Here is a 20,716-nt window from a genome sequence, read left to right as displayed (position 1 = left end):
TGCGATTATATTCTCTCAAATAGCGCAGAAAAAGGGGGGACATGATAGAAACATTTAAATACATCACGGGCTGCATTGAGGTGAAGGAAGAAATCTTTTTTCTTACGGGTCCTACAGCGACAAGAGGGCATCCGCTAAAACTCAGGGGGGGGGGGGAAGATTTCATGGGGACACCAGGAACTACTTCTTCACCAAAAGGGTAATGGATCGATGGAATGGTCTTCCACGTCAGGTAGTTGAGGCCAGTAACATGCTTAACTTCAAGGGACGATGGGACAGACAGGTGGGGTCGCTCCAGAAGAATGCTTAAAAGATGGATTCTCGAGGGAGAGAGGGTTCTTGAGTGGGCAGACTTGTTGGGCTGTCGGCCCTTTTCTGCCGTCATACTCTATGTTTCTATGCAAAGGGAAATGGCTGTCAAAAATGCCGCAGTTTAAGTTTCTGATTAGAGAATGACACGGGGACAATTTTTTCTCCATTCCCGCAGGCACTTATTTTCCTGTCCCAGAGAGTCCTTTTCCTGTCCCTGCCCCATTTCTGCAAGCTTTGTCCTCATCAGCACAAGACTCAAACACTTTAAAATCATAAGTATTCAAGGCTTGTACAGCTAAGGCAGAGCTTACAGAAATGGAGTTTATGCGGGGATGGGGACAAATTTGTCCCTGTGTCATTCTTTATTTCAGATACCAATCGTGATTTTTATTTTAAAAATAAACTTAGGTTGTTTTTAGTCATTGCCACTGAGCTGTAAAAGAAAATTAAATACAAATGGCAAATGAGTGAAATTTGCAAATCAGGTAACAGTTGATGATGGCAGCTAAAGATCCAGTTTGCCCAACCATAAGGTATATGATGTGATACCAACAACAAAATAGAGATAAAAAAATGAAGTTTTCGAATATCTAATATAAATACAGCAAGAGAATTCAATCAAGCAAAGGAATAGATACAATACATAGTTTGATAATTTAATAATTAAACATACTAATATTAATATACTCTAAAACCAGAGGAAGGCAAAAACATCATTCAGTACTTCTAGTAATCTAAATACACAGATAATCATTTAGACACATGAGATAGGCACCATGATCCAAAAAGGGAACCAATCTCAAAATGATAGCAGGTGTCCCAGTAGTCCAATAATGATCCGATGATACAAAAATCAGCAGAGAAGTACCAGAAGAGTCCTACACCAACTGGAAAATATATTCAAATGTCTGAATGTTACTCAGTCCCAGCTTCTTCACACAAAAAGGAAAAGGTGCAAGTGCATCAGTGAAAATCCAAATTCATTATTCATGCAAATTCAATATGTGAGATAAAATGTAAAACTTTCAACACGAAATAGACATCTTCAGCTCCCTCAACACGAGACATGTTTTGATAGGTTCTTTCTCAAGATGAAAGAAAGCATGGAGAAAAAGAAAACATACAGACATCCAACATAACAAACTAGATCAACCACCATAAAAACATAAAATATCCAAAAAGCACAATTTAAACATATCAAATAAAGAATATTATCCCAGGACAAGCAGGCAGCTATTCTCACATATGGGTGACATCATCGACAGAGCCCGGATGCGGACGCTTCGCAAGCAGACTTGCTTGTAGAAACTCAGAAGTTTTGAGACAGCCGCACCCCGCCCAGCGCAGGGCGAGTCTCCTCAGTTTTCCACGGAGCCGAGAAATCTCTCTTTGACTCTCTGCGTTTAACTTTCTTACTTCGTGCCTTCTCTCACCGCGGTTTGTGTTAGTTTTCTTCACGAATCGCTGTGTTTTTTTTATGTTTCTTTTATTTCTAGTTAAAAAAAAAAAAAAAAAAATTCATTTCTTCCGGTCGACTGGAGGGGCAGGCTGCCCGGCCGCAGCCCAAGGGCTTCGACTTTGTGGCGCCTATTTTTCCTTCTTGTCCCGGCCAGCAACAGGCTTCAAGAAGTGTAGCCAGTGCTAGCGTGCAATTTCTCTCATGGACCCACACCGTCAGTGCCTCAACTGCCTTGGGCCGGGCCATCAACCAAAGTCTTGCGAGTACTGTGCTACTCTTCAACCTCGTGCCCGTAAACGTCATCAAATTTTAGTGGAGAAGCTTTTTGGGATGGACTCTTCAGTCACACCCTCGTCTACAAAAGCAGCCTCGAGTCCACCTTCTACCGAGGGTACTCCTGCCTCCACAACTCCGACCTCGAGCATCATCAAGCCTTCGTTTGTGGCAGCTCTTGATTCGAGTACACCTGCTGTATCTTCCCCTGGTTCCTCAGGTCAGATAGATCAGCAAAAAGTTCCAGCGGTGGTCATCAAGGTTGCTAAGACTTCCAAGTCAAAGCACATTTCCACTGCCACTTTGGAAACTCCAGCCAAAGCAGGTGGTCCGGTTTCAGATGCGGATCCATCCTTGCCGGCTTCTTTCCAGACCATGTTAGATAAGCAGTTCATTCAATTCTAACTAATATGGGACCGAAGCTAACTTCTCTAATCCAGCCTGGGCATTCTGCAGACTCCCGCGAGGTCGAGCCTCTTCCTATGCTTAATCTGATCTTATGCCCTTAAATGCAATCTAAAAGTATAACCGTATTTTCACTCATATACCGCGCACACAAATTTATGTAAATAAATTTTTATATACCGCGCACACCCGTATACCGCGCATGCCGCCCCGACTCTCCCGTCGCCGTCCGACTCTCCTTTCGCCCGCCCAACTCTCCTCTGGCCACCCCAACTCTCCTCTCCCCCTTGAAGTCCTGTCCCCACCCTGAAAGCCTGATGCCCCCCCGACGTCTGATTCACCCCCCCCTCCCGCAGGACCGCTCGCACCCCCACCCCGAAGGACCGCTCGCACTCGCACCCCGAAGGACCGCTCGCACCCCCACAGCCTCCCCACCCCCCCACCCCCATCACGGAGAAGCTCCTACCGTTGTCCTGCTGCTTCCTCTGCCGGCGGTCCCGGCCCTTCTATGAGCCCTGCGTCTGCTGCTTCCTCTTCCGGCGGTCCCGGCCCTTCTGTGAGCCCTGCGTCTACTGCTTCCTCTTCCGGCGGTCCCGGCCCTTCTGTGAGCCCTGCGTCTGCTGCTTCCTCTTCCGGAGGTCCCGGCCCTTCTGTGAGCCGGAAGAGGAAGCAGCGCAGGCGCAGGGCTCACAGAAGGGCCGGGACCGCCGGAAGAGGAAGCAGCACACGCAGAGCTCACAGAAGGGCCTGGACCGCCAGAAGAGGAAGCAGCAGACGCAGGGCTCATAGAAGGGCCGGGACCGCTGGCAGAGGAAGCAGCAGGACAACGGTAGGAGCTTCTCCGTGATGGGGGTGGGGAGGCTGTGGGGGTGCGAGCGGTCCTGCGGGGTGAATCGGACGTCGGGGGGGGGGGGGGGGGAGGGGGACTATGTAAAAAAAAAGTTGTAAAATGCACTCACGCTAATGCGCATGGTTATGCACGGTTTGTAAAATCGTGAAAATACGGTAATCTAGACTAAAACTCTCAAGGCTACATTAGTGCCTAAGTAATTTTGCTGAACTAAAAAAGAGAACTACAATGAAATAACCTACTGAAACCCAAGTTTACTTTTTCCAAGTGTGAATGCCAGCAGACAAGATATTCCAATGGATGTTTCTTCTCCTTAGCAGAGCATATCTTCCCTCAGTACCTCTTCATGTGTGGAGAAAGGGTGAGTATCCATTAGAGAATGACACGGGGACAAATTTTTCTCATCCTGCAGGGACTCATTGTCTTGTTCTGTCCCCACGAGTTCCTTTCCTGTCCCATTCATGCAAATTGTCCTCATCTGCACAAGCCTCAAACACTTTAAAATCATAAGTGTTTGAGGCTTCTGCAGTTAAGGCTTACAAGAATGGGACAGAAAAAGCGACAACACTCATGGGGACGGGGCAGGAAAATTGAGTTCCTGCGGGGATGGGGAGAAATTTGTCCCTGTGTCATTCTCTAGTTTCCAGATCTGGTGAAGAAGGTTCGGAATCATCTCTCCTCCCTCCCAGTGTGAGAGATGACTCAAAGATGGGACAGATGCCAGAGTCCGGAGAAGGGTGATGTAAGGAGGGAAGAGAGAGAGATGTCAAGACCACTGGAATGGGAAGGAGAGAGAGAGAGATGCCAGACTGCAGAAAGGAGAGGAGAGAGAGGTTAGACCTCGGGAAGAGGGAGGGAAGGAGAGAGTTTTCAGGCTATAGGAGGGAGAGGAGAAAGATGCCAGACCATACTACCATTGTACAGATCCATGGTGAGACCTCACCTGGAGTACTGTGTCCAGTTCTGGAGGCCACATTATCATAAGGATGTGAAGAGAATGGAGTCGATCCAGAGAATGGCCACTAAGATGGTATCAGGACTTAACGATCTCCCTTATGAGGAACGTCTGGCTAAACTGCGCTTATATTCTCTCGAAGAGCGCAGAGAAAGGGGGGACATGATAGAAACATTCAAATACATCAGGGGCCGCATTGAAGTGGAGGAAGAAATTTTTTTTTCTCAAAGGTCCCACGGCGACAAGAGGGCATCTGCTGAAACTTAAAAGGGGGGAGATTTCATGGTGACACCAGGAAATACTTCTTCACTAAAAGGGTGATTGATCGATGGAATGGTCTTCCACGCCAAGTGGTCGAGGCCAGCAATGTGCTCGACTTCAAGAGACGATGGGACAAACACATGGGGTTGCTAAAGACTTGCTTGTAAAACTTTTAGAAAGTTCGCGACTGCCGCACCGCACATGCGCGAGTGCCTTCCCACCCAAGGTAGGGCGTGCTTCTCCTCAGCGTCTCCTCAGTTCAGATAACTAGCTAAGAAGCTAACCAGGGGAGGTGAGTGGGTTGTGAGAATATCTGCCTGCTGTCCCTGGATAACACCTTGTTACGGTAAGTAACTGTGCTTTATCCAAGGACAAGCAGGCAGCACATTCTCACATGTGGGTGATCTCCAAGCTAACCAGAATGGGATGATGGGAGTGTTGGCAATTTAGAAGAATAAATTTTGTAAAACTGCCTGGCTGAAATGGCCATCCCGTCTGGAAAAAGAATCCAGACAATAATGAGAGGTGAAAGTATGAACCGAGGACCAAGTGGCAGCTTTGCAGATTTCCTTAATATGAGTACATCTAAGGAAAGCTACTGATGCCGCCATGGCTCTGACTTTGTGGGCTGTGACTCGAATCTGTAGATGCAGTCCAGCCTGAGCACAGCAGAAAGAGATGCACATAGCCATCCAGTTGGAGATAGTGCACTTGGAAATTGGATGTCCCAACTTGTTTGGATCAAAGGAGACAAAAAGTTGAGGAGCAGATCTGTGTGGCTTAGAACATTGCAAGTAGAAAGCCATTATAGCCCAGAGTATGAAGAGCTGTTTCTCCAGGATGAGAATGAGGCTTTGGAAAAAACACTGGAAGTACAATGGATTGGTTGAGATGAAATTCTGAAACCACTTTAGGTAAGAATTTAGGATGAATACGGAGGACCACCTTGCCATACTGTGAAAGGTGGGTCCGCTATTAAAGCTTGTAGCTCACTAACTCTGAGAGCAGATGTGAGAACAATGAGAAAAATCACTTTCCAAGTGAGATATTTAAGATGAGCCGAAGCCATTGGTTCAAAACGAGGCTTCATCAATTGAACAAGAACAACATTGAGATTCCAAACCACTGGAGGCCGTTTGAGAGGTGGCTTGACACTGAAAAGTCCTTTCATAAATCTGGAAACCACAGGATGGGTAGAAAGGAGTTTTCCTTCTATAGGCTGACAAAAAGCAGCATTTGCACTGAGACGAACTCGAATAGATGTGGATTTGAGGCCTGATTGAGAAAAATGGAACAGGTAATCAAAGATAAGGAGGTAGACTGAGGCTCCTTGTGGTGAATAGTGCACCAAGCAGTAAATCTAGTCTATTTTTTATTGTAACATTGTCCAGTGGTAGGTTGAGAAAACTGTAGAGTGGCAGTTAGGTTGAGACGTACCAAGCTGTCAGGTGTAGAGACTGCACATTGGGATGAAGTAGAGACTCCTGACTCTTTGTAAGCGGAGAGGGAAACACTGGTAGAAGTAGTGGCTCCTTGCTGCTGAGTTGAAGCAGAAGGGAGAACCACGGTTGTCTGGGCCATCGAGGAGGAGCTTATCAGAATCATGGTGGCATGTTCATGTTCGAGTTTGACGAGTGTCTTGAGAATGAGAGGAAATGGAGGAAATATATATAGAAACTGGTTTGTCCATTCCAGAAGAAAAGCATCTGCCTCGAGGCAATGAGGAGAGTACATCCTGGAGCAGAATTAAGGTAGTTTGTTGTTGTGGGGAGATGCAAATAGATCTATCTGAGGAGTCTCCTACTGAGAAAAAATGTGATGGAGAGGCAAGGAATTGAGTGTCCATTCGTAAGGTTGTAGAAGACGACTCAATTTGTCCGCCAGACAGTTTTTCTCCCCTTGAATATAGACTGCTTTTAGAAAGGTGTTGTGAACGATTGCCCAATTTTACACCTTTTGAGCTTCCTGGCAGAGAGGGAGAGATCCTGTTCCTCCCTGCTTGTTGACGTAGTACATGGCTACTTAATTGTCTGTCCAAATAAGGACTACTTGATCGTGGAGAAGATGCTGAGAAGCTTTGAGAGCATTGAATATCACTCTGAGTTCCAAAGGATTTATGTGACACTGAAGATCTGTGTTGGACCAATGGCCTTGAGTATGGAGACCATCGAGATGAGCCCCCCAAGCATAGATCGAGGAATCTGTTGTGAGGACCTTCTGATGAGGGGGCGTCTGAAACAGTAAACCTCTGGAGAGATTGGAAGAAAACATCCACCAGTGGAGAGACTGTCTTAACAAAGGAGTCAATGTAATGTGCTGACAGGGTGGGTCAAAAGCCTGTGCTCATTGAGATACCAGGGTCCACTGAGGAATTCTGAGGTGAAGTCTGGCAAAAGGAGTCACATGAACTGTAGAGGTCATGTGGCCTAGGAGAACCATCATGTGCCTCGCTGAGAGTGAAGTGACGGATGACACTTTGTGACAAAGTTGAATGAGAGCATCCTGACACTGCTGAGGAAGGAATGCTCTGAGTTGCACAGTATCCAGTACAGCTCCGATGAACTGTAGAGTCTGAAAGGGCTGTAGTTGGGATTTTGGGAAGTTGATTTCGAATCCCAAGCTTTGGAGGAACCAAGTAGTCCATTGGGTCGCTACAATAACCCCTCAGATTTGAATCCTTGATGAGCCAGTCGTTCAGGTACGGAAAAACCTGAAGACCTTAGTTTGCTGAGCTGCTGCTACCAGTACTGGGCACTTGGTGAAGACTCTGGGAGATGATGCCAGGCCGAAAGGTAGCACTCTGTATTGAAAATGATGATTTCCCACTCAAAATCTGAGGAACTTGCGAGAGGCTGAATGAATGGGAGTATAAGCCTCTTTGAGATCTAGAGAGCATAACCAATCGTTCTGATCTAGGAGAGGATACAAGGGTGCCAGAGACAGCATCCGAAATTTCTCTGTGACAAGAAATTTGTTGAGTGCTCTGAGATCCAAAATAGGCCACAGATTGCCCATCTTTTTCGGAACTGGGAAGTAATGGGAGTAAAACCCCTTTTTCTGCTGAGGAACTTTCTCGATGGCACGGAGACGAAACAGAGCTTGAGCTTCCTGAAGAAGAAGGGCAGTCTGGGAAGGATTGAAAGGATACACTCTTGGAGGAAGATCTGGAAAGACCTGGATGAAATGAAGAGAGTAACCTTCCCTGATGATAGAGAGGACCCAGAGGTCAGATGGAATGAGTTCCCATCGATGATAATAGAGATGGAGACGGCCCCCTATGGGAAGAGGAGAGGACAGAGGAAGAACTATTGAGGTTATGCTCTGTGTTAGATGGTCAAAAAGGCTGAGAGGCCTTGGGTGCAGCAGGAGTCTGAGTTTTTTTGCTGACGTTGTTGCTGCTGCTGCTGTTGTTGTTTCTTAGGAGGCGGCCTTGCATAAGGAGTCGCCTTCTGAGGAAATCACCTCTGGTAGGATGGAACAGGCCTAAAACCTTTGGCAGTGGTAGGCTTTGGACTGATGATGGAAGCAAAGGACTTCTCATGTTCAGATAAACGCTTGGTAGCTGCCTAAATAGAGTAATCAAACAAGTCATCGCACTGGCATGGGATGTTAGCCAGGCGTTCTTGGAGATTCAAGTCCATGTCCATGGTGCAAAGCCAAGCAAGATGACGCATGGCCAATGAAAAAGCAGTGACTCTAGAGGACAGTTCAAACGCATTATATGAAGATTGAACAGGATTCATGCGAAGTTGCCCCAGAGTGTTGTGAAGTTGTTGAAACTCTGGAAGTCTATGTTGAGGAAGATATTTGAAGAAATCAGGCATGGTGTTAACCAAATGCTTAAGATAAGATGTGAAGACAAAGTTGTAGTTCAAAACTCGGGTCACCATGAGTGAGTTTTGATACAGGCGATGACAAAACTTGTCCACAGTCCTGCCCTCTCTTCTATGCGGGACGGTGGCATAAACCTTGGCAGGGTTGGTTCTTTTTAAAGAAGATTCCACATGTGGGATAATTGAGACTTGTCAAATCCCTTACCGTGGACCAACTTTGCTGGCACAGCAGGAATGGAATATGGTGTCTCAAGATTTCTCTTGAAAGTTTGAGAAAGAATGCCATTGATGGGTAATTTGAGAGACTCTATAGGAGGATGAGGCATTCCCAGCTCTTCCAGATTCTAAAGATATGTTAAAATCTTTACTCATTTTAGAGAGAAACTTGGTAAAGGATACCTGGTCTGAAGAGGAATGACCTCGTTGAGGAGAAGGTGATCAAGAACCCCTCGAGGTCCCTCTCATAGCAGAGAATGAAGGTGAAGCCTCTCTGGAGTATTGATACCTAATATCCAAGTCCAGAGGCAAAGATGACTCACTTCTGGAATGTGAAGAGAACCTCGGAGAAGAACTCAACTGACGAGAATGGTGAGGCACTGCAACTGACAAAGGAGTATGAGGTCTTGATATTGGATAAACGAGACTTGTCTCGAGAAGACTTAGGTCTCGATGAATGCCTCAACGGATGTCTCGAATCACGGTCCTGTGATTGAGTCGGATCCAGTCTGGAAGATGAATGTCGAGGAGTCCTCGTCCTATTCCTCAAAAAGGGCAACACCTTATGTGAAGAGGAAGGACTGGTAGACGAAGTTCGAGAACGAGATGCCAAAAAGGACTCAGCTCTTTGTAAAGAGGTATCTTGATGCACTGTCAAGGACTTGACTCCTTGTATAGTGTGTGCAGACTCTTCTCGAGGCACTCTTAAGGATTCGACTCCTTGTATAGAGTGACTAGGTTGAGCTCGAGGCACTGCCAAGAACTCGACTCCTTGTACAGAGTGACTAGGTTGAGCTCAAGGCACTGCCAAGGACTCAACTCCTTGTATAGTGTGTGCAGACTCCTCTCGAGACACTCTTTAAGGACTCGATTCCTTGTACAGAGTGACTAGGTTGAGCTCAAGGCACTGCCAAGGACCCGACTCCTTGTAATACTGCTGAGTGCTCAGGCTGGACTGCAGGAACCAGAGTTGAGACAGGAGTTAATTTGGCAAGCATGTTACCAAACTCCTGATGCAGAATAATCTCTATCATACTCTGCAAAAGCGGCACCAAGACCACTGGATCTGGTACATTTGGTGCGGCTATAGTCTCTGAGGAAGACGACCTTTGAGGAAGACGACCTTGAAGAAGAAAGGTCTGGATTTTGAGACATGTTTCTTAGGCAGCTTCAGAACCACCGGTGCTAAGGGTGGCATATCTGAAGAAGGTGGTTTAGCTACCTTACCCGAAGGAGGCAGTGAGGATAACAGCTCCTCAGGAGAAGATTTAGGTGATTTCCCCAAAGACGAGGATTTTGCAAATGAGGAAAAAGCTAGATCCCCTTAGAAGACTTCACTGGGGTCGGAGTAGAGGTCGAGGCTAGGTCTGGAATCGAGGTCAAGGCCTTATCCATACCGTCAAAGAGCTTGTCTACCTGAATTCGACGTTTCAGGACTTGAGGCTGAAGGGAGAATTAGAAGTCCTTGAGCATGCCCAGATGCATCCTCAAGGCCGGCAGAAGCAGGAAGATCTTCTAGCGGCACCAGCACGTCCTGTGGGCTACGTGCCGGTGCCAGACGGGGGGTAAGTTTAAGTTGTTCGGGCGGAGGGTGCCGGTTCGCACGGGGGGGGTGGGCGGTTCCCGCGGAGGGGGTCTTTGCGAGTGGGGGGGGAGCAGCGCCGCTGGCCTCGGGGTGGGTGGGAACTTATCAAAACGAGTTTCCATTATTTCCTATGGGGAAACTCGCTTTGATATACGAGTATTTTGGTTTACCAGCATGCTTCTGGAACAAATTATGCTCTTAAACCAAGGTTCTACTGTACATATTTTAAATGAAACACGCAAATAAACACAGCAACCCTATAAAGAAAAATATACGCGCCACGGTGAGAGAAGGCACGAGTTGAACTAAGTCTAGCGCAGAGCGTCAAAACGAGTGGCTTGTCAGCTCCGCGGAAAACTGAGAACTGAGGAAACGCGCGCCCTACCTTGGGCGGGAAGGCACTCGCTCATTCGCGGTGCAGCAGTCGCGAACTTTCTAAAAGTTTTACAAGCAAGTCTGCTTGCGAGGCTGTCTGCTCTGTGGATGACGTCACCTTCATGTGAGAATATGCTGTCTGCTTGTCCTGGGATAAACTATTTTATTTTCTATTTTGTGATTACAATGTCAGATTTGAAATGTGCATCCTGCCAGACCTAGTGTTAGCGAGCATGAGCTAGGACCTAACAGAGAGAGGAAAAGCACAGTTACTTACTGTAACAGGTGTTATCCAGGGACAGCAGGCAGATATTCTCTACATGTGGGTGACATCACCGACGGAGCCCCCTAGCCGGCGATGTTACAAAGTGGTTTGGCAGGAGGGCAGAGATGGTCTGTGCCAATCGGAGACCAGGCCGATAAAAAGGCTAATAGCTTGCCCCCTATCTGGGGGAGCTCAGCCTCTGGCCTGGCGTTATTGTGCTTTCTTTGCAGCTGGTGAGGGGTGAGAGTCCAAGGCTTGCCGGCCCCCGCTGAATCTCTGATGCAATCTCTGAAAGAGCCTTTACATCGTTTGTCCTTCCAAATACATACAAAATCATCAGCAGCCTCAAAAATTGCCCTGACCCAAACTCCGGGCAGTCTGGGGTCTGCTGTCCAGTAAAGATTTGGGGTGATGGTCCAATACACTGGCCATTAGATCATCTAGCTGCCAGTCGTACTGAGGTCAGATTGAACCTTGACCCCCCAGAAAACCGTACTTCAAAAGGGGTAGGATCATACAGTCATCTTATTGTTAGTCATGGCAGAACCAGGAAGACCACAAAGCCTGCACTCAGGGATACGAGCAGCTACACAGGGGATGGCCCCAGAGCTATAAAAAAATTCTTGCAGGCTGGTTAACTAGGTGTCCTCAAGGGGCTGATCCTGCTAGCAGCAGACTTCTACCGTGCAAACTTCTCCCAGGCAGAGGTCCAACCAAGTGGGAACCTCCAAGCACTGAGCCTCCAAAGAGCACTGAGCAAACAAACCTGAAAATAATAAAACCACAGAACAGATCAAAAACAAAATGAGGGGACAGAAGCAACACTCTTGAAGAAGGCAGAGTTAGAAAACATAATTGACAGTTTTCTGCAAGCAACTTTCTGGATCAGATAACTACACATTGCACTAGAAATTGTGATTACCCCCACTGATGTGCATACGTAAAACTATTCCATTTGGAGAAATTGCCCCTAAAAAAGAATTTAAAACTGAAAAAAAGGAGAAATCAGGAAGGCAAAAATAATGGCTCAAGAACATATGGAACCCTTTCTCAAAAATTGGCGTTGCACTGCCACCCTCCAATCTTCCTGTACCATGATAGATTTTAAAGATAAATTACAAATAACTAACAATAGCTCTTCAAGTTAATTTTTCAATTCTAGTAATACTCTTTGTATTACCAAAGTTAGATTATGGCAATTTAGTATATGCAGGCATTGGGTTAGGACAGCTGAAGCGCTACAAACTGCAGAATACCGCAATTAGATTATTAGGTCGGGCATATATTTGTGATCACCTTTGTATCTAAAATTCCATTGGTTACCAATGGAATTTAGGATTAAATTTAAAATTCTCATGTTGGCACATAGAGCATTATTTCAGCTACAGCCTTCATATCTTTTTAACTTGGTGATATTTTACACCCCAAGGCGACTATTACGATCTCTGAATAATAGGGTAGTCATTCCTCACATTTCGAAGGCACATCTTGCGTCAACTAGAGATTGTGCATTCTTTTATTTAGTTCCACAGTTATAGAATAACCTTCCCATAGACTTGAGAAAAGAAGAATCCTAAATAAATTTTAAAAGACGTTTAGAAGCACATTTTTTCAATTGGCTTTCTCAAATTAGAATAGAGTTAGGGATTGTGATCTGTGTTTATGTAATGATTGATTTTGCAATGGAGAATTTTTAGTTGTATGTATAAATTATGGTTCATTGAGATTTGAATGTTTTATTGTTTTGCCATTAGAATGGTTCTTATTGAGAAGTTTGTTATAATATTTACTAGTGTTTAAGCCCATTACATTAATGGGTGCTAGAATAGATGTGTAGAATTTCTTTCTATCTCTCTCCCTCCCGCTGTCTATCTTTCTTTTTCTTTCTTTCTGTCTCTCTCACTGCCCCATCTTTCTTTCTTTCTGTCAGTCTCTCTCCCTTTCTCCCTGCCCCTGTCTTTCTTTCTTTCTCTCTCCCTGTTCCCTTTCTTTCTTTCTTTCTTTCTATCTCTCTCCCTGCCCCTGTCTGTCTATCTCTCTCTCTCCCTGCCATCTGTCTTTGTCTTTCTTTCTTTCTCTCTCTCTTCCTGCCCCCATCATTCTTTCTTTCTCACTCTCTCTCTCTCCCTGTCCGCTTTCTTTCTGTCTTTCTTTCTCTCTCTCTCTCTCCCTGCCCCCTGTCTGTCTGTCTTTCTTTCTCACTCTCTCTCTCTCCCTGTCCCCTGTCTGTCTTTCTGTCTTTCTTTCTTCTATTGGCTTCTGGCGCTATCCATCACCATTTCCTTAGTCCCTTTTGGCCCTCATTGATCCTCCACTGCATTTATCACCCTTTCAGTCCCAGCTCCATTCCTATCTATCCTTCCTTCCATTGCCTCCAAGGCCATTCTTCCTGTCCCTATACCCCCCCCCCCAGTTTCTCTTCCTTTTTTATCCTTTCTCTTGTACCCAACCCCAGGACCAATTTCTCTCTCGTCTCTCCCCTGCCCGTCCCCACGGTACTGCAACTCTCCACTTACCCATTACTTTAACCCTCTTCACCAACACCAGAGCCTGCACTAATTCAAACCTCCTCCCCCTCCCCCACCTACTGCACTGAAACACTTCCCTGCTTCGCGGTTCCTCCCTGTTCGGCGGTTCTTCTACTCCGCATGCGGAGGCACGGAGTTTCAAGTGTGCGTGCGTGGCTAGGGTTTTATTATTATAGATGAAGAAAAAAAAAAAAAAAAAATTTAACTTCTGTTCTTAATCTTTCCTTTTCTATTTTTAATGGAGGTCTTTTAATGATGAATGTAATTTATGCATTGTAAACCACTTGGATCCTTTTAGGCCGTTATGCAGTATATAAAGTTTTTAATAAACATAAATATTCTCTGAGATGTATATCATTTGGCCAAGTCAATTTGCTACTCTTTTTTTGCCTGAAGTGGCCTGTAGCAGCAGTCATTAATATTGTAGTAGTGGTCATTAATAGCAAATTTGTCAAAACACTGTATTTTAAGACTTACCCCCCTCTTTTACTAAGGTGCGCTAGCAGATTTAGTGTGCACTAACGATTAGCGCGTGCTAAATGCTAACACGCCCATTATATTCTATGGACACGTTAGCATTTAGCGTGTGCTAAATCGATTAGCACGCCTTAGTAAAAGGACCCCTTAGTTCAATTAATAGCAGAATTTCAGTGTCTTTACCTGCTGTGATGCCGAAGAAGATGCTTTTACTTCATGATCTTCATTTGCTTCTTTATGTAGCTTAAACCTTGATTCCATCTTTTTAGCCATTAATTTATCTCGCTTTTGCTTTAAATACTCTGCTCGTTGTCTTAGCTGCTCCTTTTCAAGAGATGTTAAACTCTGGAATGATTTCAAAAACCACACATGGCAATAGACAATCCATTAACAAGTAACCATTATACTAAAACAAAAATATGTACTTTTTAACATTAGAACTGCCATACTGGGACAGGCAAAGGTCCGTCAAGCCCAGTTTCCTGTTTCTAATACTGGCCAACCCAGGTCCCAATTATGGTACCTAGCTAGATCCCATGTTGTAAAACAGATTTTATGCTGCTTATCCTAAGAATAAGCAGTGGAATAAGAGAAAGGAATTCAGTTTCTCTAGTAAAGTTTTGAATCTTAGCATTTAGATTACTTCTTTGTATTTCCTTAAAGCAGCAATGTTTCTTATTCAAAGTAAAATGCAAACATAAGGAATAATCTTATTTTAAGGCAAGCATCAGATTTTGTTATCAGGCGAAAAGATTTAGTGGCAGGAATGAAAGATGCTATGATTAGATAACCCACTAGGATTCCGAGTGCTAGATTTTCAAAAAATCGCATATAGTAGAGATTTTAGGTTCAAACAATTTTTATTGATGCAAACAACAACTCCAGGGCACTCCAAGGGTGCACAGTACAAACAATGATGCATCATATACAATAATAGAACAAGCATGTACAGAAGAAGAGTAGCAGCAACCAAACTCCCCCCACTCCCCTTCCTACTCTACATAGGGCGAGCAAGACTAATGAGGACAGAAAGGCACTCCGAGGCCCTGGATTCTTATGAGCCCCGAAGATGCCACACCACCCCCTCCCCCCACCGAACCCCACTTATCATATCCGTGACTAAATGCCAGAACGTTTCAATACCCCCCACCTTCCCTCCCCAATTCCTCCCTCCCCCCCAGTTGTACTCTCTATCCCGTCCCACCAGTACTCACCATTGCTCTCCCAGCCCTACTTACTGAGCGCCCAGATTACAACACCCATCTTAAAACCTCACTGCGACCCTTTGGATGCAAGGCTTGCAAATATGGCTCCCAGATATTGAAGAACAACATCTTTTGCTTCCTAGCCCCTCCGGCATCTCGCGCCTCCCAGGTGACCAACTGATGCAACTGGTTCTGCCAATGCCAAAACGCCGGGGGTCAGGGACCGTCCAGCCAGGCCCTAAGACAGACCGTCTTGAAGAATTCTAAGAATCAAGGCACTGACGGAATCGATGGATTATTATGTTTCTGGATACACCAGATCTGATAACATTTCCAAGCTTTCTCATAGGCCGCCAACTTGGAATTCTTTTTGCTACAGAGAATAGTCACTGTCATGGACGAGGAATAGTCCCTGTGAACTAAGGCCGCGGTCTCAATAGCCAGGCCATAAGACCAAAGCAGTACAGATCATGAAGTGCACTGGGGCCCTGAGCGAGAAGGTGAGGGTGACAAGGGGGCTTGAGACCCTGATCCAGTTGCAGCCAAAACAGGTCGGCATATATAGGTGCCTAGGCCAGTTGGGCGCCATGAGAATCACCCGATCCCTGTGTGTCACAATTCTTCTCAACAGGCAATCTATCATGGGCCATGGAGGAAAGACATGCAGCATACCCTCCAATGGCCAAGGCTGAATAAGGGCATGCAATCCTTTGCCGCCAGTTCCACGATGGCAGCTAAAGAACCGATCTGCCTTCTCGTTGGACGCAGACACCATGAGGTCGAATGTGAGATAGCCCCAGCATTCCACTATACAGTTGAACACTCTCCAGGACAGAGACCATGACTGAGATAATCTGCCTGGATGTTGTCCACGCTAACCACGTGCGCAAATGAAAATGCCATTAGGTGGTTTTCCACCCACCGGAAGGGAAGCTGGACCTCCATGCGCAGGGAGACGCTCCTGGTGCCCCCCTGGCAATGGATGAAAGCCACTGCTGTGGCGTCCAAGGTGATGACCTTAGAAGTGGAGAGAGCCACCCGGAGCGCCTGAAGCTCCAGGAAATTGAGTGACCACTTCCGCTCAGAGGGAGCCAACCAGCCCTGAAGAGGAACTTCCAGCAAACAGCACCCCAGCCTATGAGACTGGCATCCATCATCAGAATCACCCAGTCGGTGATCTGGAGGGGAAGACCCATGGATAGGGAAAGAGGACAAAGCCACAAATTTAGGCTGCTTCGCGTCACCGCAGCTGGGCATGCAGAGGAACAATTTGCAGACTCCAGCATGAAATCAGAGCATCCTGGAGAGGGTGCAAATGAGCTCAAGCCAAAGGGATCCCATCGATCATCGCCACTATGATCCCCAGAACCTGGAGATACTGCCATGTCTTTGGAACTGGAGTGACCAGCAATTTCTGGACCATCTTGCGTAACTTGTCCTGGCATGATACGGGCAGTAACACCTCATTCTGACCAGTATGGAAGAGAACAACCTGATGCCTCTTTGACTCCGACAGGGCCCGGATCAGCCAGTCAGCTAGATACAGGTGAACCAGAAACCCTAGGGTGCGCAGATGAACTGCCGCTACCGCCATCACCTTGGTAAACGTCCTGGGCGCCGTCACCAGAACAAAGGGCAATGCCACAAACTGATGGTGCTGCTGCAGAACGTAGAATCTCAGGAAATTCCTGTGGTCTGGAAAGATGGGAATATGGGATATGCCTCCATCGGATCCAAGGAAGTCAAGAATTCCCCCAGAGCCACTGAGGCAATCACTGAATGTACGGTCTACATCTGGAAAGTGGCATTCTTAGCGCTGCAATGACCACACTGAGGTCCAGAATTGGCCTCCAGTCATCGGAGCCTCTCCTTGGCAGGATAAAGTATATTAAATAATGCCAAAACCGGGTCTTGCTCAGGAATGGGTTCTATGGCTGCAATGTCCAGCAGTCTGCAGACAGGGGCCTCCAACCTGCCAGAGAATCCAGAGAATAATCCGCTAGGCCATGATGCAACTCAAGTTTGTATTTTATTAACTGTAAACCGCCTAGATATTTCTTTTGATAGATGGTGTATCAAGAAAATAATAAACTTGGAAACTTTGTAGCCATCCCAAAACGTCTCCAGGACCCAACAGTCTGAAGTGGTGGCCTGCCACACCATCAGGAAGGCAGAGAGCCACCCTCCAATCCGTGGAGGAGCGGCCAAGGGCCTGGTGTCAACATTGTTTCCTAGAAGGCGCTGCCGGACAGCTCCTCGGGGATGGAACCACCAAACCTCCACCTGGTAGGCTAATTAGAGTGCTACCCAGAGAAGGTCCGAAAGTACTAATGGGATTGTCGGAAAGGATGAAAATGCAGGCACCCCAATCCCCTGGAGGGCTGGGGCCTGCTAACTGTCAAGGACATGGGCCTGCGGTCTTGCACACTAGCTATGAGGTCATCCAGACCTTTGCCAAACAGAAGTTGCCTCTTGAAAAGCAATCTGTTCAATGTCGCCTTTGAGGACGAATCCCTGGACCACTGCCGGATTCTCAACATCCTACGCATTGAGAAGGATGTAGACTGACAGCTTGCTGAACACCTTGAACACATCGTACAGGGTATTCATCGTGTAATCCACCCCTGAAAACAGGAAGGTGAGGTCTTAAATCACGAGAGTGTCAGGATTAGGGCGGAGTTTAGAATGACGATCTCTGGCCACAAAGGAGGCCGCCGCTGCCTTCAGTCCGGCAGCTGTAGTCACAGGCATTTAAGGATAAAATCCACTCTGTAGTCTTGAACATCCTTCAGCACCACAGTCCCACACTGTAGAGAATAATACATTTAATAACCTGTACTACTGAGGAAACAGACAAAGCGCTGGCTAAAAGTGTCCACCATTGGGTAGAGCTGAGATATGGCCCTAGAGCCTTTTAAAGGGCCTATAGGAGTCTCCCAGATGTCCGTGAGCATCTTGACTATGACTGGATGAACAGGAAAAGTAGAAGACTGCGGTCTCCTTGCCATTCATAAGAGAGCATTTTATATGGACCAGCTGCCCAACCTCCAGCTTCAACTCCAGGAAGGACTTCAAAATCAAACCCACCAGATTCGCAGGCTTGAAAAATTTCCTCACCATGGGATCCTCCCCTATATTTAGGGGTCCACCCGGATCCTGGTCCTAGAGATCTGTGAGGGCTGCAACAGCCCCTGCTGAGGTGGTGCCTGTCTACTTAAGAAAGGGCATGGTCACGGCATCCTGTTTGATGACAGAAACTGCCGGTGCAAGAGAGCAAGGCACAATCCCCATGTTCTGGGAAGGAGGGGAACCCACAGCTGGTGAGAGAACCTGTGGAGTGGTGGCTGGCACCAATTTCTTTACCAAAGAAACCTGATACATCAATTTGATAAATTTGGGGAAAATACATTATTTGGAGCAGAAGCTGCCTCCTGTGGAATGTTCTGTCAAGTCTTGGAGAACTTGTTGTGAGCTGATAAGGGAGGGGGAGGAGAGAGAGAGAGTCTTGTACAGGTGAAGATTTTAAGTTCTCTATGAAACTATAGATGAAGACAAAACCCCCTGAAAATCCCCCAGAATAATAGGCCAATAAACAGTACTAAAGGCCTAAGATGGCTGAGAATGCTCTGACTAAAGCTGTCAGCCTTTGCACAATCTAGGCTTGCTGAAATCAGCAAGCCAAGCGAAACTTATTCTTTTACATGGCAACTGGTACTATATCTGCTGTAGTGCCATAAGAACAGGGAAGTGAACACAAAAAGGATGAGGACATTTCCTGACCAAGAATATAAAAATACATCATTTTGCAAGATATATCCTGGAACGGGTGGTTCCTTAGTGGACCCTTTGCTCAAAACTGATGATTTGATATTAAAATGGCATTTGACGGGACTAGATAGTTATTTTAGTAAACAGGGCGTGCATACAGTATGACACAGCATGACACAGATAATGTTGACCAATTAATAAACTGATAAATGTAATAACGTTTGTAAGTAACCAATAAAAACTAAAAATGTAATATACACCCACGTGGGCTTGGGCTATCAGAAGCATATAAAAGATAGCTCTTTTGGCTATGAGAGGAGGACAAACATCCAGGTATACTCAAGCGCTTGAGGCATACTATCTGTCAGCTCCATACGCTGTAATGATTTTTTCTTGTAACCTGTTATTGATTATTAATAAAATATATATTAATTATACCAGCATATTTGGTTTCCGTGAGGTCAGTTATTGAAGGCCGTAAACAGGTGTTTTTTTAGAGCTTTGGTCGCCAAATTGCAGCTGAATTTTCCTCAGGGCCCATTTTCGACTTTTTTGCATGCCCCCAGGAAGGAATGGCAGTAGTGCCTCCTTCAGAAGTCAAGGGTACTTCGGCCGATGAAATTCCGCTCCCTCCCATGCTGCAATGCACATAGAAAACAGCCGTGCGCCTGATAGCTACCCACCGCAAATAGGGCATGAATCTATCAAATTCTGCCAAGGGAAGTCCATCTGGGCGATTTTCTTACGAAAATTAAGCTTCTAGAGGCTAAAAATAACTTTTTAATTGAATTGTAAAAATCCAAGATGGCCACCACAGGTGCTATTTTTAGCACAAAACAGCCCGGGAAAGGCACAGATGCCACTAAAAAACTGTGACTTCTGTATTTTAAGGGTTGGGTGTGGGGCACGGCACACTCCCAAACCTTCTAAAAACCTACTTTTAGAGACAAACCACCCCCTCCCCCCCCAAAAAAATTGCTGATTCAAGCTTTCAGTCCAGTAATCTCTGTGCCATGTGCTGCTGTGGACTGCTGAAATAGAAGCTAAAACTGCTTACTAGGAGATCCTCTGTCTCAACAAACACACAAACTGGACTGCCGGTCTTATGACAGCCCCACCAGCTGACACCTACAACCGGGACCTCTACCACTCTGGGACACACCGTGCACATGACCTGGCGGAGGATGCAGTCAGCTCCAGTACCAGGTGTACCTCCATGGAGCCATGCAGCCTGCACTCGATCCACTAGCAGATGAACCTGGGGTGAGCAAGCTCCCAAGGGAATGGTCCCTGAGCCACCTCCTGGAAACAGACTTTACGCAAAGTCTGTGATCTCCCACAGTCAGAGCTGTCCCTGTGGGGAACCTCTGCAACATAAGGGCAGCAATCATGAATGAAACAAACTGGGTAATAAACACGAGCAGAAAAGCCAAACACCTACAGTCTGGTTTGAAGGAAAGAAACTGGATTCCTGGGGGTAAGTTCTGAGGTTAAGAGGGGAGGGGCTCAAGACTCTGTATAATTAGGTTTTCTACAAGCTGTCTGGTGACCACAGGAAAATAATCCACTAGTCCAGGAATACAGTGGGATTGTACAAGAAAGAGGGTTTTAAAATTATATTGAGAAAATCAAGGTGGCCACAGCGGCAGTATTTTTGGTGCAAAAAAACAGCCTAGGAGAATGAAATAAAAGTTTTTTTAAAAGCAGGAAAGGGGTTTATGAAGGTAGGGGACCTAAGTCCTAGCCCCAGAAACCTCCAAAAATGCTATTAAAGACACCCCCCCAAAAAAAAAAAAAATGTCTCCCATAGACTGCAATGAACTGTACTAAAAGTTCAGTTGGTGCTGTGCCTGCTTTAGCTTAAACAGCAGCTGGAAGGTGGAGAAGATTACTGCCTTAGACAAGCATGTAAAGATCTAAATGCTTGTTTCTTTGGGCTGACAGTCAGA

General features: G+C 46.1%; 1 protein-coding gene across 5 annotated transcripts in view; it reads right to left on the bottom strand.

Annotated features, from left to right (window-relative positions):
- Positions 1-20,716, bottom strand: part of CFAP36 (cilia and flagella associated protein 36) — a 240,007-nt gene that overhangs the window by 3,578 nt on the left and 215,713 nt on the right. For all 5 annotated transcript variants that reach the window (XM_033936495.1, XM_033936498.1, XM_033936500.1 and 2 more), the window contains one exon: positions 13,978-14,139. In XM_033936495.1, the coding sequence (XP_033792386.1) occupies positions 13,978-14,139 (162 nt within the window). The remainder of the gene's footprint in view (positions 1-13,977; positions 14,140-20,716) is intronic.

Source organism: Geotrypetes seraphini, chromosome 3 (assembly GCF_902459505.1).
Source record: "Geotrypetes seraphini chromosome 3, aGeoSer1.1, whole genome shotgun sequence".
Classification (NCBI taxonomy): Eukaryota; Metazoa; Chordata; class Amphibia; order Gymnophiona; family Dermophiidae; genus Geotrypetes; species Geotrypetes seraphini.
This window is presented reverse-complemented; position numbering and strand designations above follow the sequence as displayed.